Genomic DNA, 24,527 nt, shown 5'->3' with positions numbered 1-24,527 from the left:
TAGAAACTCTGGGCCTTTCAACGTGCCACTATTGTCACAGAAATGCCCCCCTGGAGGATTTGAGAGGCTCCCTTTCTCATCTACTTAATTTCTGATAATTTGAAAATTTGAGTGAAACCTTAAATGAACATAGCTCAGTTTTGAGCTAAATTGAAGAGGAAGTCTGTGAAAAATACCAAACGTATTTTTCTAAATCATATTTTTGTGACTGACAAAGGATAAACTTTGAGATTCACTGATACTGAATCACATGGGAATGAACCAGGTCACTCTTCAACATCTCCTCAGCCTCCTCATGTAGAGGCATGATATATACTCATCTATAATCCTAATAGTAGCTGTTATCTACCATCAAAGCATCAGGGAAAACAAAAGAAAATGGGCAAGGGAACAAAGGCTTAGTTCTGGTGTTTTTTTTAGCCTCCAGCACGTATTTCTAGTGTTTGCATAAGCCTTCTTCCACTTTTTAAGGAATATACCTCTGAGAATTAGAAAGAGAATATCTATCTTTGTTATTATTTGAATTATGTTATGGCAAAAATTCCAGTTGCTTTCTCTATGCTTAAGAAGTTTGAAATGCCTCTCTGTGAAGTCTGATGATGCCTATGAGGTCTATCAGGATCTCATTCAAACAAACAAATTCAAGAGGTAAATTAGTATTTAAAAGTGATGCTTTCATTTAGAAAAAATAACATTAAGTCTCTTATTCCAATTTTCTGCTTATTCCTTAAGCTATAAGGAATTCTATTTTCTTAAGTTCAATCTTACCATACAGCTGCTTGTTTTTTCCTCTCTTTTTACAGGATGCAGTTCTTCAAAAATCTCCAAGGAAAAGATCCTTCTCTTTTAGCTTGTCTGAAGCCAAGTTTACAAATACTGTAATCACTTCACAGCATTTTTCATGTCCTCTGTGTAGTCTGTAATAATAAAATTATCTCTCTGCCTTAGGGGACCTGGCAGCTCTTCTTCTCTTGTCCTCTAACTAGTCCTCCATCATTGATTTAGCCTTCACTTGACAAGAACCTCTCTTCAATGGTGCTCAGAGAAGGATGAGCTTGTCAGACCAAACCCATGCATTTTCCATATAAAATACCTAGAACACCAAGAACTCCATGTCCATTTCACTACAAAGTACAGCAACTTCTCCAGTATGTATTTATTTGCTTAAATTAATACAATACATCATACATACTTTTACTATTGAGATAGAAAGCCAGAAACTAAAGATTCACATATAGCTGGTTCACTTCATGAGCTGTGGCTTTAAATAGGAACTCGATGTTCTAAGTGAAATAAATATGCATCACATTATTTGCAAAATCTGTTAGGAGTACAAAATGTTAGCTCTGTTACATCTTGTTCAGCTAAGCAGACATGACATTTTCAAAACTGTTAATAATTATTAAAACTTCTAGGAATAATAAATACGGTACTTATATTACTTCTTAACTGTACACTCAAAACAGCAGAGTCCAGCAGCACCATATGAAGAGAGAAATCAAAGAATAGGTAGTAGACAAACACAGAGTTTTAAAAAGGTGGGTGCAGTAGGATTACTTGGTCTTTCCAGTAACTTGTTTTACAGGAAACAACACAGGATAAACTTTAATTATGATGTTACCATAAAGTATTTTACCCTTTGAGCTTCTGAACACAGAGCACCTGTGTCTTTGCTGTCACAAACTGAGAGGGCTGTCTGGCAGCCAGTTTCATAAGGAGACGGCTGAGTCCTTCTGGCCATCTGGTGAAAACACCTTGTTCCAAGGTCACGTACAACTTTGCTTTCCCTGTGAATATGTTGTCTATCTTCACCCTTAAACTTTATTAGCCCAGATTTTGGCTTTTCCTCCACCTACTCTGCACTCCAGTGTACCTTGCAGAACTCTCCCTGCTACCCTTAACATCAGAAAAACCTCCAACCCAACAAAACACATGCCTTCTTCTCTTGACTCATTGTGGTAGGGCAAATTTATCTTTCCTCAGCCTGACTTCTGGAAGCATCTCAGCTGTGCAAGTTTGTAGCCATCCTCTTTGCTGTAATGCTCTCTGAAAGGATAAAACAAGGCTGCATCAACAATGCAGGGAAATGGTATAGATGTGCTTTTATACAGAGGTGGTGGAGACTGGGCTTTAGTTTCGTGTGTCCCCATAAACTGAAAACCCAAATAACAGTGAATAATAGTAAGATAAATACTTTTTTTCCACAACATAGCTAGAAGACAATAGATAAACTCACATTAAGAATGATAAAAAGAAGAAAATATATCCCCCAATGTCCAGGACACAGGCAATGTCTCTACTGGACTTCTGAGCCTCTACACAAGGCAAAATAAGGAAGCTAATCCCTTGAAAACTACAAATGGGAAATAGCTTCATTATGAGAGCAAATTTCTATAAAGCATTTTCAAAGCTATTAAAAAGCAAAGGCTGTTACTGTCTGTTCCCAAAGCGGTGCCAATGTAAATAGTGTGAAAATAACTAATGTTTGAAAAGCAAGGTGCTTCACAATGAAGGCTGTTATTTCACTTTTAATCTGTCCCTTGAGGCCTCTTTGTAACAAGTGTCTTAGACCTATTTGCATTATGTTCTACGGTAGGGAGGACTGTCATCCCCTAATCACTTTGTTTGGGTCACTTGGCACTGTCTTCTTACCTATGTAAGTAACAATCTTGTTTGTAATTTCTCTTATTGATGATTTACAGTTTTAAATGAGTTTTTTTTACCTTTCTAACATGAATTAGACTTGTGTGTTTGAGAATTAGCCTAGTGTGACTTTGTGACTGGGCAGAATCTCAAAGTCTCATTGTGAAGAAATATTCTGCTTTCTAGAAAAACGTGATGAGAAGGGGTTCATATTATGAATTACTTGCAAATAGTATTGCCATTCTTGGACTCTTTTCCATCTGTTTGTGTGCATCTGTCAGATGTTTCTTGTCCAATGAGAACTGCAACTGTAGAAGTGTGTAAATTGACTTCAATGAGTGTGGTTGAAGGAGTTTGGATTAACCATTTAGACAACCCAGAACTGTCTGCAATGATTTACTTTCCTAAGGACACATCCGGCACATTCTCTTACAAGGTCAGAAAGGAAACTCTGGACTGTGTGCTTCCAGTAGACATAATATTTGCAGCTGCAGAATCACCTAATCACAGAAGCATTTCAGTAAGAAAATACCTCTAAAATCATTTGGTTCCTTTGACCAATCACCACCTGGTCAACTAGACTAAATGCTACATCCAATCTTTTCTTGAACACCTCCGGGGATAAACTCTGGCTTTTTACCCTCCTCTGGTCTCCCTCCAGCACCTCAGTGTCTTTCATGGAGTGAGGAGCCCAAACCAGAACACAGGATTTGAGGTTCAGCCTCAGCAGTGCCCAGCACAGGGGGACAATCCCTGCCCTGCTCCTGCTGCCCACACCATTGCTGGTCCAGGCCAGGATGCCATTGGCCTTCTTGGCCCCCTGGGCACTGCTGGCTCCTGTTCAGTCACTGTCACCAGCAGCCCCAGCTCCTTTTCCTGTGGGCAGCTTTCCAGCCCCTCTGCCCCAGCCTGTGGCCCTGCCTGGGGCTGTTGTGAGCCAAGGGCAGCACCCAGCCCTGGCCCTTGTTGAACCTCCCACCACTGGCCCCAGCCCATGATCCAGATGTGCAGATCCCTCTGCAGAGCCATCCTGCCCTCCAGCACATCAACACTCCCACCCAGACTGGTGTCACCTGCAAAGTGACTGAGGGGGCTCTCCATGCCCTCATCCAGATGATTAATCAAGATATTAAACAGGGCTGGTCCCAGGACTGACCCCTGAAGAGCCCCACTGGTGACTGCTGCTAATTGCAATTAACTCCATTAACCATCACCCTCTGGGCCCAGCCATGCAGACAGTTTTATACCCAAGAGAAAAGTTCATCTGCCCAAGCCAGCAGCTGCCAGTTTTTCCAGGAGAATGCCAAGGGAGATAGTATCAAAAGCTTTGCCAAAGCCCAGGTATAATACTTCCTTTGATATTAGTGGCTGGGAACTGAAATCTGCTAAAAATATCTCCTTTGTTCCATTTGTCCAGAGTGCAATTGATGTATAATATTTTGTTTCTTTCTTGATAAAGATTGTCTAGATGCACCATAGCACTCTCCAATTAACAGACAAAACTCTGCAATGGAAAGGCTGTGTACTTTCCTGCTTTACACACCACAGGAGTGAAGGACTTGCTAAATTCCAGCCACGTGCATGACCACCTTTCTAGGAATTGCAGAGATTCCCGATTCCTTGCTTATTCTTCTTATCAGGGGAACTATTACATCTGGAAAGGTGGAGTGGACTGATCTTGGACCATGCACAGCTGGAAACTACATCACCAAGAGGGAGATAATTCTAAGAGTTAGTGACTCCCAGCTCTTGGCTGTACACCTGCTCAAATGGGAGCTTTTGTCTGCCAGAGACAAGCTAGGGCCAAGAAGTTAACTGAAGGAGTTGCTTCTATTTCTGAGGGACCATCTACTAGACCATGCCGAATTTCTACCTGATCATTTGCCCTATAGTCCAAGAAAGAGTACAGTTTCACTTGTTATTCTAAAAATCTTCTAATTTTTTTGCTTGACCAGTGTCTTCCTTGAAAGAAAAATGGCTTCTTTTTCAATAGGTATTGTCTTACAGCTAAAGCAAGGAAGAAGAATGTTTATGATGGAACAGTCCATCCCTGAAGAAACATGACTACGTACCTCTAAAATACACCTCACTTTCAAAGACTTTTTAAATTCTAGGTTTAAGGTGACCTATCTTCCAGCTCAATTTGGCATAACATTTTTATTTTTAAAAATGTGCACAACAGATGTAAAGTTAATTTGGAACAGTCACCTGGATGTCACTCTTTCTTTTTTTAACAATTTTTTCTGCATGAATTTCTGCCACATTCGGCAGAAAAAAAAAGAAAACACTGCCTGAAGCCTTGGACCACACAAATCCAGTTTTATATGATGAATAAAGACTTCATCCTGTGAATGCTGATTAACTGGTAGGTGTGAGGATCATTAATTTGCCAGGTGTGTGTTTTCTTACAGGGGCAGAGAGCTGCAGCTACATGATTTGTCTTAGCAAGCTGTAAGTAGATGACTATAGTTAATTATAACTTGCTATATAGAGGGCATGATTAGAATGCATTTCAAATCAAGAACTTGGCAGGTAAGTGAAGAAAGTAATAATATTTGGAAGAGATGTGCCATATATATGGATTTAAACCTTTTGAGCTAGTATGTCAAAGGATGTAGGACAAATTTTATTATTAATTTAATTTTTATTTCCACGTGAGCAATAGGATTTTTTTTTCTTTCTTGAGGATGCAGGAACTGATATGCTGTTCAGAGTATTCATGCAATTAAAATTTTAATGGCATATGGTTTTTACATGTTTGGTATAACTTATAATTATATGGGAATCAGAGGATGAAAAGCTAAGTTTGACTCCACAAAAACAGGCAGCATGAGTGAAATTTGTCTGAAAGACCTGCAGCTTACTGCTCAAGTTTAATAAGGGAAGATTTCTGACCCCAATAAGAAGAAGGTTTTCCTCTGTGAGGTACTGCTTGTTCTATAAGGGTGGTTTTTACCTTCTGAAACAAAAATTGATCAGATCTGTGCATTTCAAAATTATCCTTACTAGTCATGATAAACTGAAGAGAGAAATGGCAAAGCTGGGTAATTTTTTCAATTAAATGACTCACACTGTATTATGTGTAACTATGGCAAGACTGTGAATGCTGCATGCTAATGCTGCCCAGTAAATGTATTGGTCTAAACAGGCAGTAGAAAAAAAAATGTCCATACAATCTTTGCTATTTCACTTCAAGAATTTCTGAATATTCCCATACTGGCTGAAACGCAGCAAAGCATGAACATTCTTTGGCTGAACATGAAAAAACATGAACATGGCTTTTGTAATAAATTCCAGTCCTTTCAAAGCCTTACAGAATTGTCCTTTACTGCCTCCCAAGACATTAGTATTTCTTATTAATTTGTTTCCCATTTCTCATTGTAAGTAGTTGAACTAAGAGTCACCTCAGTAAATCAGAGTATTTGGACTGTGTTAGTTCTGAATGCTGACAGCATTTTCATGCACGTCATATTTAATAGGACTCTGGTTTATAATGTGAAATACTTCATATTTTCAGATACTTTTGAGGAATATGGTTAGAAGTGTTCTTATATATTTAGTCAGATAACAAATCAGATGCTAAAGTATGTTGCTTTCTGCTAAGTAGAAAATTGCATGTAAGTATCTATCCCCATATAGTTGGAAGTAAACTTCTGTACCCAACCCATTTTCTGTTATACATTAAATGGATAAATATAAACCTGTTATTTATCAATATCTATTGCATTTCTTGGTGACCTCGAGCTGCTTTATTCTTGTAATGTATGTGTTTTACCCTAAATTATTTTTAATGATTTGGCTTATTTATTTCTAAATACTACTACAGATTTTCAGGCTTTAGTAGCTTACAATTCATGTTAAAAATCTATCTGGTTACCATTTCCCAGCTGTTTTTAAATGTCCATTTTAAATGCCTATAAGCATAGTTTGTTTTTCCATTTTTCTTTCCAGCAATTCTTTCAAACTCTTGTTCCTGTGCTTGAAATACAAGTAATCAGAGAGAGAGTGACCAAGTCTGGCCTTTTCAAAGGATCTAAAGCTGAGATGCTCTTTGTTGTTTGCAAGCTCTCCCTCTCCACGTCTCTCCTCTTTGTCTGCATTTCCTATCCTCTTCCCCAGTCCTCCCTCACTTAACACCTCGTCCTTCTCACTGCAGTAGGACTCTCTGAAGTCCTTGATCATGCACTCAGGCTTGCCAGAGAGATCTTGAGCCATGTACAGCTTGTTGTCATCATGATGGTACGTGGCAGGGCTGTACCTCTCTGCCTCATAGCAGTTGTCTTCCTCTTCCTCCTGGCACGAGCTTCCCTTGGCACTCTCACCATCAGAATGAAATGAGATTCCCTTCCCTTGGCTTTTCTGGGAAAGATCAAATGGCTCTTCCTGTTCCAAGCTTCTCAAGACATTTGTCTGGGACAGAGCAATCCTTCCTCTTCCAAAACCTGGTAGTGGTTTGAGAAGAGGAGAAAAGGAAAAATTTATATATATGAAATTTTAGTACTTGATACATGGCTAAAAAAACCAAAATCTGAGGTTCTTTGTATTTAATATTTTACTTTTGTCTTCCACCCAGCTATCTCCAAATATTTCACTTGTTGTATCTCATGGCATCTCCTTTGAGATGCTGCAAAAAGGAGGGCTGTTATATACACTTCACAACCAGAATTGGACACACAAAACAATGTTTTATACAGCCAGACCTTGGGTGATGTAGCTGGGAAGAAACGTGAAATGATCTGGCCTTTTATAAAGCAAATTTAGCCCATCAGCCTACTCACTTCCTCCTTCCTATTCTTTTTTTAAAAGAAAACTGGGGTCTAAAGCATCACAGTCCATAATCCTAGTCCCAGGTTTTGTATCTTAATTTTCAGAAGAGTGAAAGAGACTAAAAACATGGTCATGTATTTTTTCTATGGACACTGTGGTTCAAAGTTAATACTTTAAAAACAAAAAGACAACAGTCTCAGCCGTCTGTGAGTCTCCTTAATTTTCCCCCGTTCATCTGCTTGAGTTCAGTTGATTGAGAAATCAACCCAGTTCAGCCAATCAACTTCAGTTGATTGAGAAACAATCAATTGAAAAGCTCTATGCACTACAAAGTGCTTCAGCTTGATGAAATCACTATAAACAAATTATGATTTTGAGCAGTGTACATAAATATGCATCTAATCCTGGATCTGGTTTGTCTTAGTATTTGTCAGTGTCCTCCCTCTTGTAGGAAATACAGATTATCCAAGAGGCATCTGTGCACATCATTGGGATATGTTTAAAAGAATTCAGATACTGCAAGCATAAGCCAGCTTCATTAAAGACTAGTGACAGTACAAGGTGAGGATTTCACCCAATAGGAAATACCTATGGAAGCCACTATTTTACTTGCTTTTGTTTTCTTTGTTTTTTATTTTCCCCTCAGTAACTGAATCCAGTTTCTGAAGGATCAATGCAGTCTTACTAGACAGCAGATGTTATTTTGCAACAAGGTGTATTTGTTAGAACGATTCATAAACAGGTATCAGGCCTCACAAATTTTCTCATAGCTGATAAGCTTCAAAGGCTGCAGAATCTCTGTAATGAAAATAATGACAACGAAAAGCTCTTAGGCAATCTCCAGCTACAAGCAACTGTCTAACTAGCATGATGCTGCAGCAGAGATTTACAGAAGAAAACACTTATTTCATTAGCTGTTAGGGTCTTAATAAATTTCACACTGAGTGTCATTAGAGTAAGTGTTTTAAACATGTGCTAAGCTTCCCTAAAGCTTGAATATGAGGAACACCAAGAAATCTTGCCCATTAAAGAATTATTTATCTGTGAAATCTTAAAAAAACCATATCATGGATACCCAAGCCCTCAAAAAATTCTCCACAATTCTCCCACTTCTTTAGATTGATCTGTGTACATGAGGATGACTTCGGGAAGAATATGTGGTGGGTGGCAGAAAGAAAATATTTTGCAGGATGCCCTTGGTAGTTAAAAATCTTTATGCTGTGAGATTTATACTCTGAGGAGTATAAATCTTGTAAATGGGATCTTGAGCCTCTGGCCTTCATCTGACACCAGCTGTGCCAATACAGAATGACCACAGCTCCTGGATATAGACCCATGGAAGATTCCACCCCTGTTCCAGACTGGAATCCAATAAGCAGTGAGAAAGGACCATAAATGCTCCAGATTTCCTTTTTTTCTCAATTTAGGATTAATTTATGATTTTTTTGGGACACATATCACTGACATGTAATGCTATTAATATGGTAATAACACTAGTAATACAGCTTATGGGATTCTATCTCCTGCAATAGCATAGGATCCATGGCACAGGTTTGTGGATCTGCAGTACAAAGCCCATTTGTGTTTACTGATCTGCATATTCAGATCTCATAGAGAATGATCTTAGTGAAAATTATTACCTTGAGAATGAAATCCTCTTTCCATGACCCCATGTTTGACTTTCATGTGCCTGGTGAGGTTCCCCTTCAAGGTGAATTTGCTGGGACAGTAGAGGCACTTGAATGGCTTACTATCTGAGTGCAAGTGCATGTGTCCCATTAAATTGTGCATTCTGTTAAACTCCTTTCCACACAGCTGTAAAAACGGTAAAAAAAGAAAATTATTAGTTGGAAGCAGTATTTTCAAGGTCAACGTTTTTAAAGGAAATACGACCTACACTTTTCAAATTAAAGTCTGGCCAGTTTTGGCTTCAATATGCTTTTCAAAGTTCCAGACAAAAATCCTACAGGCAAAAATATATGTTTGAGTATCTAAGGTACTCTGAACTGCTGAGATTTTTTAATATTGGTGACCAGCATAAATAGCCAAGGATTCTCTAAAACCAGTCAATGTTGTTGTGAGGAGGGGAAAGACTTAAGGAAGTAATCTGGAAGGCTCTTAACTTGATTGAGATTCAAGGTACAAGTTTTTGCCCTGGTGAACCATTCCATTTGTAGCCTATACATCTATCCTTTAATAAAGAAAAATGCCAAGCAGAAATGGGGTTATAAAATAAAACTAATTGTGGGTTTCTGTGAAACAGTCAAGCAAAATATTACTTCTCTTTAAATGGAAATAAAATGACTGCGCATTTTGCTTAAAGCTAGAATAAGCAATTCCTTGTTTTTCTGTGTTTCTTGCTCACTCTTTTTTCCCCGGATTCTTTCATGGTTTGTTTATCAACTCCTGTGTTTCACTGTCTCTGGTGAATAAGCTGCAATTTAAACAGTCATGAGGCTACAAGAATGACTCAGCTTTCCCTGAAATATGTTCCTGCCAGCTGAAGCCATTGATTGTGCAGTTTTCTCTTTGATGGAACAATAAGGGTGGGTTTTATTCATTTTTGTTTATTTAGATGGGTCCTTTTGTAGTCTGGACTCATGTATTCTTAAGACATGAGAGTTTGACATCACTATTATAGGCATCCAGACTTACTTGTCTTCTCGTCTTTCCTCATCAAGATTTATAATTTTATTCACATTCAAGTGGCTATTTCCATCCTCTGCAAACTTCTGTGTCTGCTTTCTACATTTTCTTTTCCTGACTTGTCTTACCATTGGATTTTAATTTTTTTAATTATTCTTACTACAATATGAACCAGAGTCACTACTATTGAGTAACTGAAACATTTATCTAGCAGGGTAACCATCTGGCAGACAGTTACTAAATAGAAATTACTAAAACTCCACTAGATTATTTCTCTCTCTCTCTCTCTCTCTCTCTCTCTCTCTCTCCCTTTTTTTTTTTTTTTTTTTTTTAATCTGAATCACAATTTTATTTATTTGGGTATTACAGAAGAACTGATACAGGACTTGTAGATGTAAATTCAGAAATTCATCACCTGGAATATCTGGATGAAATCTAGATAGTGAAAGGATCCTTGGGGAAAAAGTACAGTATGCTTTGTGTTTTAAGTCCTCTCTAGAGGGAAAATTGAATCAGTTCATTCATACAAAAATTATCATGTGTACTGTTTTAAAATGAAAACTAGGGCTGAGTTAGTGCTGCAAAAAGAAAGAGTCTGAAACTATTCACTTGCTTTTCAAAAAATTATTTGCTTCAGCTGCTTATGTACCCTTTTGTGTTTTTCTGTCTGTGATTTTACTAAAACGAAAATGCTAGCAAATAAATTTGTCGGCAAAGTGTTAGACAAGACAGTTGGTGGAAAAAAATATCCACCGAAAGTGAATAATTAATTTTAAAATAAGTTAACTGTTTCCAAGGGTCATCTATACACTGAGGAAAAAATGCTGTCCTCTTCACGTTCAAAGAAAGTTAATATGCAGGATTATTTACACTCAGAGGAATGATGGAACCACAAAATAGCTTAGAAAGTGCTGGGAGGAAACAGACCCTTGTCTACTGCTGAGAGTACTAATGAGCACAGAAAACTTGCACGGAGTAATAGCAATAACAGCAGCTAAATGCACCTTTACAGCTGCTGGAACCACCTGTAACATGTTGAGATTACTCCTGCTACAAGAATGTCAACAACAGTATCTCTCTAACACCTCTTTGCTGAAGACTTCTGGTTATCTGCTTGTATTGTGGCTGACATATGTTATCACCAGAGTTTGGTTTCCTACAGCTAGATTTTCTCTGTCTGAACTGGTAACCAAGGAAAATCATGTTGAGTGGCTTTGGTACTGCATGCAAACCCTTTATCTTTACAAGGTCTGGAGTATTAAAATTGATTTAGGAGGAACATTTAGTTGCTTTCTGTCAAGGCAGATTTTGTTTCTTTATATTGAAAAGACATGAACTTGATAGAGGATAGTTCTTTACAGCATAAAAATTCTGTGTCTCTGACAGGTTTTCCACTTCCCAGAATCAGGCATATCTTAGAGATGTGTAATGTGTTCTTGTCCTGAAATCTCCTCTGGGGACATGAGGAAATGGTACTAAAGTGCAGAGGTGTGGCAGGGAAGTTAAAGAAATGCAGATAGGAAAATTGTTTTTCAGAATGATGGGTCTCTGTGGCATAATCTCTGTTTTACTGCTCATTTCAAAAAGGCACGAGACACCTTCCAGATGCACATCTATGATCCAGGTGTGAAAGTAAATAGGTTTCCCACTTCTATGCTGCAAGACTGCGACTCAAATCTAGCTGGAGTACACAGCTAATGCTAAATGAAGAGCCTGAGTTGGCAGACTCAGAAGATTGTTCGAGGTTTTCTTTCTCTCTGACATGACAGCCTTGTCTGACTGATGAGCAGGGTGTGAAAGATGATCCTGAGACAGTTCCATGGGAGAAGCTCCAGCAGAACCCATGGCCCTGCACCATAGCACTCAGGGAGATGAGTTTATGCAAAAAAACTTGTGATATCAGGAACAACATGGTTTACTTGTAGATTTTCTGTTAGGCTGTCTACTTCAGACAAAATTAAGGTCTTGAAGAGAACTCCTCCGCTGCAAGTCTGCTGAACAGACTTTATTGCACTGGCTGGTGGAATGGATTTCAGTACATTTTCTAGAAAAATCTACATTAGTTCAACCCTAGATTTTCTCCTCCTAAGGCAGCACTTGAAGTATCATCCTTCTAAATTTGTCACCTGTTTCTTCTCAAAGCACTTCTCTCTCACGTTTTCTTTGATTGTGACTCCTATTTAAAACACACATTTTTAGATGGGGGAAAAAAAGTAGTGTTCAAAACACCTGTTGCAGATATTTTTCTTGGCTGAAGAAAAATCCATTGCATCCTTTATTGGAGGTCTGAAACTGAAGAAAATCGATTACTTCAGCACTAAAACAAACAGTAAATTTTATGGAGCCTTTCTCTACAAATCTGGATTAATACTGCTGCACCAGTTGGTGGAATACCTTCACAGCCCTTCAGGTGTTTTTTTCTTAAAAAGAAATAAACAAGACAACGTGGGCTCAGGCCTTTGAACAGACAAGTTCACTCCTCAGAGGAAAATCAGAGATCCAGGCTGCAGCTGGGTGAGGAAACAGAAGGGACAACTATTTGCTACTCACTCACTTCTGATAGTATGTGCTTAGCTGTGATTAGACACATAGGAAAGCTCATGTTTTCTTTTGCTGTGAGAAAAAGGTAAAGAAAACCATTGCATGTGGTGAAGTATAAAGGCTACTGCTGTGCTCTCTTTCCCTTGCATTCTTCTTCTTTTTTTTTTTTTTTTTCTTCAGAAGAAGGGTGTTCCTTTCCTCAAAGAAAGAAGGAGAGGGAGAATGACTGTAAACTGTCCAAAAGGACCGTGAGAAAACAGGAAGCTTTGAAAAGTACAAGAGAAAGCAAGATGAAATCTATTTGCAGGCAGTTCCCTGGGGACATGTGAGCCATTGTTAAGCAGGCTGTTCATACAGCTATATCCTTCCTTCTGCTGAGGAGGAGCTTGGTGCCAAAAGGCTGCTATCTGGTCATTGCCTTAACCCTGCAAGTACCAGCCAGGAATATATGCTTCCAAGTGTCTTTGAGGGCTCTGTCAGAGCGGGAATGTCGGGATGTTCCTAATGCAAAAAAGTGATTCCTTATTCTGCCTCTTCTCACTGTTGCAATCTTCACTGTCAGGGGGCTCTGATGTTGATTCATGCCCCCTCAGCCATATGAGAAACAGATTCACTGTGCTCTCTTGTTTCTTTCCTCATAGGAACACTGGGTGGGGACAGAAAAGTAAAAAAAATAAGAAAAACAGGTGTTCCTGTAGAGCTTTTGTTACTGTCTGGAAAACACACTGGTGATACTCTGTTTCCCAGTTCCAGCTATTGCCCTCTCCAAGTCTGAGTAGTCTGTCATCATCAAACACTGAGCTGGACACAACCTTCCAGATAATCTGCACGTACCCAAAAATGTCATGTGGATCCACACACTGCAACCACAAAATCTGATCAAAAAACTGAGTTTCTTTTCTGAAGTTTGAGGAGTCAGAGGAGGATTTCAACCAAATGGGAACAAAAAGGCAGGTTTACAGATGTTCTCAAAGAACGAAAACCTCCACCAGACCTGACATGTTACACTGTAAGAATTTCAGTAAAATAAATTCTTTTATCAGCATAGAATAATGTAAGCAGTACTATACAAAATGCTATTTTTATAATATATAAATTAAAATGAAACACTGAAGTTGGAAGACTTCGCTGCTTGTTTTTCAAAGTAAAATTTTTCAGTTAACAAAGCAAAATGATGAAGCCAGAAAGCTTCATTTTGACATCTTCTTACTAAAACTGAATTACTAGCACTGAATATCATATATTCCTATCACATTTTGAAATTCTACATTTTTTGAAGACAAAACAATTCCATTTAAAATTTTTCATCCATCTCGACTTTTTCATTAAATGTTCTTTTTAAGAAAATATTCAATCAATACCATAAAGATATAAGATGAAAGGGTTCTAGAAATTGCTTCCAAATCAGTCTTCAGTTATTTATGCATAAGCTGGGTAATACACTCCAATTTGTATTCACAGCCACCTTAGAGCAAATTAAAGTGGGGAAGAAATCTACAACCTTTGACTTCACAACATATGATCACAGTAATGAATCAGATAGGCAGACGTAGCATCCAATACTGAGTAAGAATATAGATATGAATAATTCATAAGGAATGTATTAGAAGTAAACAGGGTCAATAAAGTCTTAAAGGCTTATGGGAAGGGAGGAGAAGAGAGGATGGAAAGGCAATGTCAGCCTCCAGTGCTGGGGGAAAGCAGCAAATTAGAATTTGCACAGGATGGTAGAAAGGCTAGGTGGTCTCAGAGGCTCTTTTGTTAGCATACTGATATCTTGCCCTGAATTTCGGTCTGGCAATCACACTTGGGCCATTCAAATCCCTTCTGTAGTTTCGTTTTGCTGTGGGTTTTTCTGACTCCTTTCTTGAACTGTTTCATAGCATTATTGTGTGAAGTTGTGGCTGCTGCTTTTCTGTGATCCTCTGCAGGGTGCATGACTTAATTTCTGCTTTTTGTCAGTGTTTCAAGCTACCACCTAAATTTCTGTTTGGATGTTTTTACTACGCAAATGCCAGATGCATTTATTGTCTGTGGAACTTAAACAATCACAAGGCAAAAAAACCCCAAATCTATGTGAAGATGAATGATGTTGAAGGGAAAGGGAGTAAGCCACCATTTACCTCCATTACTTTGTGCTACATAAGCAGAACCTGGATAAAGAAAGAAAATCAGACTGGTTTATGCTAATTTTTGAATGTGACTGCAGTATGCGTTACCAAGTTTTGTTTTTCTAATTCTACCATACCATAAGATGATAATGTCAGAGAAATATATTGTAGGGTCATTATATTGCCACCAAAGACACTTACCTTGCATTTAAAGGGTTTGACATCAGAGTGAACAATCATGTGGGCCTTGAGAGTCTGCTTTTGCACAAAGCTCTTGAAGCACAAATGGCATTGATAAGCTCTGATATTGGTGTGGATCAGGACGTGTCGCTTCATGTTGGCCAGCAGGGTAAATTCCCGGCCACAGATTCCACATTTGTGCTCTTTCACACCCTGAAAGAAAAGGACAATTTTGTAGGTACAAAAATTTCTAGGTAATTTAATCATCAGTACAGAAGCTTATGAATTATTCATTCTGCGTTAGCAAAGTCGATAATAAATTATTTCACTTTTAACGTTTTTCAAAGTACCTAAGTATTTTCTCCTGACAAATTCTCGCAAGCTTCTGAGGAGCAGAGAAGTGAAACAAAACGTCAGCTTAATGAAATAATGGAGTCTGTTTACAAATCAATCAGACATAATCAGTGTCAGAGCTTCCCTCTCCTGCTCTGCTGCTTAAGTGAAGTATTGATCAAACGTACAAAGTTACCAACCAAGAATAAAAACCCACGAGTTAAAAGACTAGAGTAGTGCTTGCCTTTAATAATTGAATGTGACTGGATTATGAAAAAGGCACAGTTCTATTTTGAAGAAAGTTATGGAAAATAATCAAAGTAACTGAGAGTAGTCAAGCAGTATCACCAAATAAGATTATACACATCTTACATTTATTGCAGAGAGAAAAACGTGTTTATTCTTAGTGGGATTTTTAGTAATGGTAATGGAATTATTTCATTTTATATGTGGTTTAAAGAACGTTTCTAGCACTTTTTATGCTATCAACTCAATTTACTACTGCATAATTCAATATTCTTGGCCATCCATGTGGTCTGTCAACTTCTCAAACAGTGATTTAGATACTATGAAAATCAAAGAATTTGCTACTAAACAGCTCAAGAGTTTAACTTGCTGAAGGTACTAGGAGTTTACTATTGAGGTGCTGAGAGCAATTACTCCTTTGCAGGCCTTCTTTTTAAAAAAAAGTGAAATGAGTGTCAGTGGTTTTCACAGTTAATTATAAAGCTAAAACCGAGCATCACCAGTAGTTTCAAGTGTCTGCTCATCTGATAGAGGCTGCTTTTACTTGCTAAGTACTGTAAATTATATTTACAGCTGAATCCACCTGCGGCTGTGGACAAAGAAGCAGAAGCTCTCTAAAGGCTCAGGGGCATTTCATTCCTTGTGACAAAAAAACCCTACCAAGTCTTCAGTTAGTGGAATTTTGCATGGTAAATCCAAAGACCAGGGAATCTCCAGAAAGAACAGAAATTATAAGCATGAAGCAGAAAGGAAAAAGCAAATGTGGAAGTAGGGGCTGTCGGTTTTTAAAAGAATATGTGACTATAAAACTCAAGTGCTATTGTTTTCTGTATTTTTAGTGTTCTTAAGGTAAAAGCCAAAATTCAAATGTTAAGGGAAAAATACGCAAATCTGGAAGAAAACTTTTTTTTAAAGTGAAAGGTTTTGACTTGCTTTATTATTTTTGCAAAAGTGACTAGTGAATTTCAGAGCTTCTTGAATAGAACAGTTACATTGTTCCTATTTTTGAAAGCAATCCTTTCGGAAATGTTCCAAAGCTTTCTCCTACCCTGAGTGACCCCGCTGTCACCACTGTCAGCAGTGGCAAGACTGACACTTGATATGAATTGGCTGTGATTATGATCTTGCTTGCTCATTTCTATTAACTGGTGTTCTGGATAACATATGCACAAAGGGGAAACTTTTCTTACTGTTATTTTGGTTTTTAAATGTCTCCTTATGATGATTCTTCAAAATCTGATGAGTAATAACATTTTTTTTTTCCTGCAGTCCACTGCAAACCCATGTACTTCGTAATTCAGAGAACAAAGTATCAGAACTGGCTTTCAGTAAAAAAAATCTTTTAAATTCTTGGGATTGGGAGGGTGGTTATACACCTCTGCAAAATTTTACAGAGGGTTATTCTGAAAAAACCCCCAAGAAACAGAGAGATGTGAATGCAGTTTGGGACAGTGATATGAGGGTTTAATTGAATTCCTGCTTGTAACAAGGTTGGGTTTGTGTGTGCTTTCTAAAGGCTGACAAAGACATCTGGCTGATTAAAATGCTGGGGTTTCTGCATAAGCCTTTGCAGCAGGCAAGAGGCACACTTTTGAGGAGGTATTGTATTTCTCTTTAGTAGCCTGGATAATCAATGTGCTAACTTCAGATGCAAGGTGAGAGCTGGCTTACCTTGTGAGTCAGGGAGTGTTGCTTCAGGTGGTGGGGCTGCACAAACTCCATGCCACACTCAGTGCAGATGTAGGGGCGGATGTCTTTGTGCTTCATCATGTGGTTTTGCAGCTGACTCGGGTACTGGAAGGTCTTATCACACTCGGTGCAGTTGTACTGTATGGGGCCACGGTGGGTGGTCAGGTGTCTCTTCAGCTGGGCCAGAGTTGGAAAGTCCAGACCACACTCCACACAAATGTTCTCTCGTCCACTCTCGTGCTTGGACTCGTGTGCTTTCAGCTCACTGGGGTAGGCAAAACCCCTGCCACAGATCCTGCAGTTGTAAGGTTTGATGTCACTGTGCTGCATCATGTGCCTCTTAAGGTGGCTGGTTTGAGTGAATGCCTTGTGGCACACCTGGCACTTGTGTGGCCGAGTGCCCTGGTGTGTCAGCATGTGTGTGTGCAAGTGGCTCAGCTGCTTGAAAAGCTTGCCACACCGGGTGCAAGCATGTGGCTTAATGCCACTGTGACCCAAGATGTGGGTGACCAAATTGTATTTGGATGTATAGGACTTCTCACACATAGGACACTGCCAGCGTTTCTGCTCACCCCCCACATCAACATAGTAGCTGTCATCTATCTGGAGGTTGACATCTACCCTTTCCACTTTCTGTTTGTTTTCACCACTTTCTCTTACTTCAGCCCTCCTGAAGGGTGGCTCTGGAGGTCTTTTCACTTGAAAAGGGTTCCTGAAGTGAAGGTTTGGTGGTACAATGAAAGGAAACATTAAGCCAGGATGGACTTTAGGATAGTAAGGGTAAGGAGCCTGCATGAATGCTGGGCTACTGGGCCATGCCATGTTAGTCTTCACTGGCTCTTGCTTAATGGGCTTGGCTCCAAAATGCTCCAGAGTTCTGTAGAATTGAAAACCAAAGTTGCAGAGGTCAATCATCTGGGAACTGTACTTGGGCTGAGCTGGCTGCTGGAACACCAAGGGGAGACTGGAAGAGCCCATGTCATTGTGATCTTCAGGTCTGTCTGGTGATGATGAGGAATCCTCAAGGGTGATGGGAGGAGGCACTTTTGTTGGCATGCTCTTGCGTTTACGAGACCCTCCTTCCAAGGACCCCTGTAACGTTTCCATGTTTTCGAGAGAAGGAGGACCATAGCGGAAAGGTGAGAGATGTGATCTGAATTCTTCATCAAATTGAGTTGTTCTGTGTGGCTTTGTAACAGGGTTGAGTGGCTGCAGGCAGCGGGAGAAGGGAGAGGCTTGGGTATTTTCCACATTAAAACTTGTATCTTCGTTCTTCATCATATTCAATTTTCTTCTCTGCGGCCCAAATTCCTTAAAATAAGCAAAAGAAACTCTAAATCTGCTTATTTCTTCCTGTTGTTTTGGATTTAACATTCTTTTGACTCTTTTATTGTTTTGAAGGTTGTTGGGCTCTTTAAATAAATAGAACTAAGGATTTCTTATGTCCAAACGAGACAAAGGCCTTTTGAAGCAGAATTAACTTTTCAAGTGAAAAGCAAAAAAAGCTTTGGTCTTCCTGCAGCAGATTTGACCCACACAACATTTTTTTTACAATATAAACATTCTGTACTGTGACATACTACTTCACAGATGAATCAGTATGGCAATGTTTCTGCCTAATTTAATCCAATCAGTCTGTTTGTGGGCAAAATCCTGTCCTTGGCTGTTCATGAGCAGGCTCTAGAAATTGGCGGTGCATCTAAAGGATATGGCAATACAAACAATAATATGCACATTTATTATGGTTGTGACATGAAAAGCCAAAGCCAAAAAATGTTAAACTTCTTTGTATCATTAACATGTGCTGCTGTGAGAGAAAACAATGGCCAAGTGATCTAAGGACACTGTGTACCATCAGGTTTTGCGCCATGTTTCCTGGCTGCTCGCACTTTGTATTGTAATAAGAAGGCGGAGATTGATTTATTTTCTTTGTTTTAATCACAGAGATATTTGCCTGGCAGATCTAGGGGAGGAAAGACATTTGACAGCTCTCCAAATCACATTCAGTTTAATAGGCTTTATCTGAGATTTTGTTTGTTTGTTTGTTTGTTTGTTTCTAAACAGGTGGGCAAAATCACAACTATAAAACTAAATATAGAACTGATGTCAGCAAAACCCCTGGAACTCCAGAGTAACTGACACCTAAAAATGCTCTGAGCATATCTGATCATACAATGTGATCAGGCAGACTAGTAATTTTCTTCTGGCAAAATTTTACGTTCCCCTGGTCATACAGGGAACTTCATTTGGACGTGTGGTTTATCTAAAACATTGTTTATAAATTTTGATTCATCTTAAATAAGGCTTCTGCCTTTTCCCTTGTCCTTCTAGAGTCACAGAATCAGAAAACTTTCATTAGAAAATACCTTTAAGATCATCAGGTCCAACCATAAACTGCCAAATCCACCACAAAAACATGTCCCTAAGTACATGTCTTTTAAATACCTCCAAGGATGGTGACTCAATCACTTCTGTGGACAGGCTGGTTCAGTTCTTGACCACCTTTCCTGTGAAGAGGTTTTTTCCCTAGAACAACTTGAGGCCATTTCCTCTTGTCCTGTCACTTGTTACCTGGGAGGAGAGGCAAATACCCACCTGGTTACAACCTGCTTTCAGGCAGTTGTGAGAGTGATAATGTTAGCCTGAAGCTCCTTTTCTCCAAGCTAAACAACCCCAGCTCCCTTAGACACCCATTATGAGTCTTGTAAACCAGACCCTTCCCCAGCTCCATTGTCTATCTCTGGTCTCCCTCCAGCACCTCAGTGTTTTTCATGGAGTGAGGAGCCCAAACCAGAACACAGAATTTGAGGTTCAGCCTCAGCAGTGCCCAGCACAGAGGGACAATCCCTGCCCTGCTCCTGCTGCCCACACCATTGCTGGTCCAGGCCAGGATGCCATTGGCCTTCTTGGCCCCCTGGGCACTGCTGGCTCCTGTTCAGTCACTGTCACCAGCAGCCCCAGCTCCTTTTCCTGTGGGCAGCTTTCAGCCCCTCTGCCCCAGCCTGTGGCCCTGCCTGGGGCTGTTGTGAGCCAAGGGCAGCACCCAGCCCTGGCCCTTGTTGAACCTCCCACCACTGGCCTCAGCCCATGATCCAGATGTGCAGATCCCTCTGCAGAGCCCTCCTGCCCTCCAGCACATCAACACTGCCACCCAGAGTGGTGTCACCTGCAAAGTGACTGAGGGGGCTCTCCATCCCCTCATCCAGATGATTAATCAAGATATTAAACTGGGCTGGCCCCAGGACTGACCCGAGGAGCCCCACTGGTGACTGTCTGCCAGCTGGATGAAACTCCATTCACCACGATTCTCTGGGCCAGGGCAGCCTGACATTTTTTTACACGGGAAACAGTGCACACATGAAGCCATGAGCTGTCTGTTTCTCCAGAAGGGCACTCTGGGAAATGGTGTAAGAGGCTTTGCTGAAGTCCAGAAGACAGAATACATAAAGAGCTTTTCCCTCTTCCACTGAGAGAGTCATAGAAGGAGTTCCTGTTGTGGGAGTAGGACTTGCCTTTCATGAACCCATACTGGCTGAGCCTGATTCCCTGCTGAAGTGTTCTATGTGGTGACACTCAGAATGAGCTGCTCCACAACCCTCCTTCCAACCCTTCTTGTAGGTGGGAGTCATATTTGCCAACCTCCAGTCAGCTGGGATCTCCTCAGACATCCAGGAGTGATGGTAAATTATGGAAACTAGCTCAGTGAGCTCTTTCACCTGGCACCTTTGGGTGGACCCCATCAGTCACACAGACCTGTGCAGGTCTAAGTGTTGTAGCATGTTGCTGACTATTCCGTCTTGGATTATGGAGACTTCATTTGGTTCCCTGCCTCTGTCTCCCAGCTCAGAGGTCTGAGCACCCTGAGAACAACTGGTCTGACTATGTAAGACTAAAGCAAAGAAGGCACAAAGCACCTCAGCCTTTTCTTCACCATTTGATGCAAAATTTGACCCCACATCCAACAATAATGAAGATTCTCCTTGGCCCAATTTTTGATGTGAATATATATATATATATATATATATATATATATATATATATATATATATATGAAAGTTTCTGTGTTATTTTTTGTGGCAGTAGCTGGATTAAGTTCCACTTGGGCTTTAGCCTCTCAGAATTTTCTTTCTGACAAGTTTGCTGCATTCTTGTAGCCCTCCTTGGGGATGCACTTACACGAACGTGTCTGTTTGTGTGTGTGTATCCAGCCAACCAGGCAAAGGTTAGGTTGGAAAACTAGACACATTTTTCCCTCTATCATCTCTGACATGTTGGTTCTATTTATACCATCATTCTTGGAAATGCTGGGTGGAGAGCATGAAGGTGAGTGGAGCACTAAATACACTCCTATTTCTATTTCAGGAAGCTCTATGCTGGATAAGCCTTCTTCTAAAGATAGATGAAGCACATCTCTGTGATCTACTTAGGCCATGGACAAGAGAAGGCATCTTAACTTTCTGCAAGCAGATTGTTTTCTTCTAATAGTGTAGACTGAGTAAGTATCTTTGACATAAAAGTATGAAGCTAAAGGCTCAGTGACAAAACTATAAGATGGAAAGTTTAAACAAAAGGATCAAACAACTCACAAAGAAGGAGGACTAACTGTAGGAAAAATCGAAGGATATGAAAATTTATGGCGCAAAACTCACATTGGATAGAGGGAAAAGATAAAATAATTGCATGCAACTTGGACAAGTACCTCATAATTATACTGTGATATTACTTTCATCACTAGCACACTGACTGGAAATAGTGCACATATATATATACACAATATCAATTCAAGTAATTATTGAATATCCTGATTTGGGAGGGACCCACATGGATCATCCAAGTCCAACTCCTGGCCCTTCACAGGACACTCTCAAGCATTACTCCATGTATCTGAGTATTGTCCAAATGCTTCTTGAACTCTGTCAGACTTGGTGTTGTGACTGCTTCCCCTGGCAGCCTCTTCCAGTGCTCAACCACCATTCTGAGTGAAACACCTTTTCTTGATACTCAAACCAAATATCCCCTGACTGTATCAGGCTGCTTCCTCAATTCCTGTCACTGGTCACCAAAGTGCAGAGATTTGTACCTTCCCTGCCTCTTCCCCTCATGTGAGGAAGTTGTAGACTGCAATGAGGTCTCCTCTCTAGGCTGAACAGGACAAGTGACCTCAGCTGCTCCTTACAGGGCTTCCCCTCAAGGCCCTTCACCATCTTAATTTATATCCTTAATATAATGTGGTACTAAAAACTATCTCTATGTGCATGCATACATATATACGCAATATATGTGTTTATGTTCCATCAGAGAGAATTTCTACTGGATATTCATTCTAATGCTTCCTTGTCACGCTAGCTGCATAGTCCAAAAAGGAACAGTTTGATCTTGGAAACTCTTTGGGTAGAAAGGTTTGGTTTTATCAGGGTGAAGGAGAAGGGAATCCCTCAAATATTGAAAAATTCTCAACTTCTTTCCAAATGAAAATAAATTCCTTTTAAAAATTCTTTTCAGCGAAGTGAACTCACAATATGAACACAACACTTAGAGATCAAAATCTTCCCTATAAAGTATGTGCCTCAAATATCTTTCAACTTTGTATCTGATTTTCCCCCAGCAATAAGGATATAAAATTTTTCAGAAAACCCACAGCAATTGAGGACCCAGCTATGTTATTTACAGCTTTTGCTGGACTATTGAAATGCCGCCAAAAGTTGTTTCTAATTGTTCACTTGTTTTTTTGGTTGGTTTGTTACTCCCTTCTTCCACACAGTATTGTGCAAAGTTTCACTCTTTCTGGGACACAGAGCTGTAGAACTTCTTGAAATTACTGGAAAGAAACATTTTCCATGCACTACTGACCTTTGACTGCTTTCACTGAGCATATGGGCTTATTCCACTGGCCACAGGTACAGGCATCACAGGACCAATCCTACAAGGGAAAGTGTTTATAGTCAGCAACCAGCACAATCAGAGACATGCTGTATAACCCAACACAAGAGGACTTAAAGGAAAGGGGAAGTCTAAATATGGATCACCTTGTCGGTTTTTCTCCCTGTGAAATTGCCATGATATATACATGATTTCTTCTTTAATTCTGGTGCCAAAGCCTTGCTAATTTGAATGGACGCATGATATCAACTATGTCCAGAACTTAATGCCACAAAAACGTGACTTCTGAAGAAACCATAGAAGAGACAACAGGTTTGACCTCAGTGAAAAATATACTTAGGGAACAGTTCCTTGTTCTTTAAATAACTTCAGCAGAGAACTTTTAAAGTTTTAGTATAGGTCCAGGTTTTCTTTTTCTACCTGGCTCTGGAGCAGCAGATGTTGTTTTTATACTCAAAAACAAATGAGTCAGGGAGATAGTTTGAATTTAAATTTTCCGCATTTTTTTAATATTTATTCCTATTCAAATACTTTTATGTTCAAATATCACCTGGGGACCTTTTGTGTTTCCTATAAGGACTTCAAAAGTTCTTTCTTTCTGCAGATATTATTATTTAATATACTATGTGGTGTGATTCTAAACATTGGATGGTCATTGAAAATTCTAGCTTTTATCAATAATATATAAGTTACTAGATTTTGAAAACTTGGTCTGGAAACTCACTGGGACAGAAATTTATATATATTGGTCTTTAAACATAAGACCCCTCTCATTAAACTGAGCACTCCAGAACTAAAGTCAGTTTCTCTAGAAGAGACAAGCACCCTCAAATTGTATTTCTTTATGTAAATGGAAATACAGTATTTTGAAGAATAGAACGACAAATTAACTCTTCCTGTCCAAAACAAGAAAAAAAATGTTACTGTGAGTTCAGATAGTTGTTGAGGAATTTCTGAAATAGAATATCTATGCAGCAGCTAATAATCTTGTTAACTTCCTGAAAGAGGAAGAGAGCTTAATGCAGAATATAAATCACCATTTACTTTCTCGTGTCCACTCATTTCTAAGACAAAGGACTAAAGAAAGTATGTAAATGATGCTATTCTACAAGCAAATATGTTGTTACAGTCTCCAGTTAAAAGCCACTACTGGAGTTAAGAGCAAATTTTCTTAATAATTCAGTAGAATCAAGATTCTGCTTCCTAGATGAAAGTACTTTGTCCATATGTCCAGCCATTTAAATGTGTGGTTATAAAGTTTCTCAGATTTAAACACTGACTACAACTGTTCCAGTTTTCCTCCTGGTCCACTATAAAGCCAGAAATAAGTCTAAGATGAGTAGAAGAGATATGAGAAACATATAATGGGTTATTTTGTTAGGAAGTTTGCACTTATGCTTGCTCTTTCAGAAGATGAAACAGACAAAAGTGGAGGAAATCTAAAGGGGGCCAAATTGGCTAAACAGCTTCTCTTTTCTGAAAGAAAAATTC

The 24,527-nt window shown here is 39.4% G+C and overlaps 1 protein-coding gene across 4 annotated transcripts in view; it reads right to left on the bottom strand.

Moving 5' to 3' along the window:
* Positions 1–1,141: 1,141 nt before the first annotated feature.
* Positions 1,142–24,527, bottom strand: part of ZNF366 (zinc finger protein 366) — a 36,980-nt gene continuing 13,594 nt past the window's right edge. For 2 of the 4 annotated variants that reach the window (XM_066339752.1, XM_066339754.1), the window contains 6 exons: positions 23,007–23,076; positions 19,602–19,727; positions 17,139–18,467; positions 14,910–15,101; positions 9,051–9,225; positions 1,142–7,085 (listed from right to left, as the gene is read on the bottom strand). In XM_066339752.1, the coding sequence (XP_066195849.1) occupies positions 6,550–7,085; positions 9,051–9,225; positions 14,910–15,101; positions 17,139–18,437 (2,202 nt within the window). In that variant the 5' untranslated portion in view covers positions 18,438–18,467; positions 19,602–19,727; positions 23,007–23,076 and the 3' untranslated portion in view covers positions 1,142–6,549. Of the gene's footprint in view, positions 7,086–9,050; positions 9,226–14,909; positions 15,102–17,138; positions 18,559–19,601; positions 19,728–23,006; positions 23,077–24,527 lie in introns of those variants that run through there. The other 2 variants (XM_066339753.1, XM_066339751.1) reach the window with 2 other exon arrangements.

Source organism: Sylvia atricapilla, chromosome Z, assembly GCF_009819655.1.
Source record: "Sylvia atricapilla isolate bSylAtr1 chromosome Z, bSylAtr1.pri, whole genome shotgun sequence".
Classification (NCBI taxonomy): Eukaryota; Metazoa; Chordata; class Aves; order Passeriformes; family Sylviidae; genus Sylvia; species Sylvia atricapilla.
Note: the sequence above shows the minus strand (reverse complement) of the source record. Positions and strands in the feature narration are given on the sequence as shown.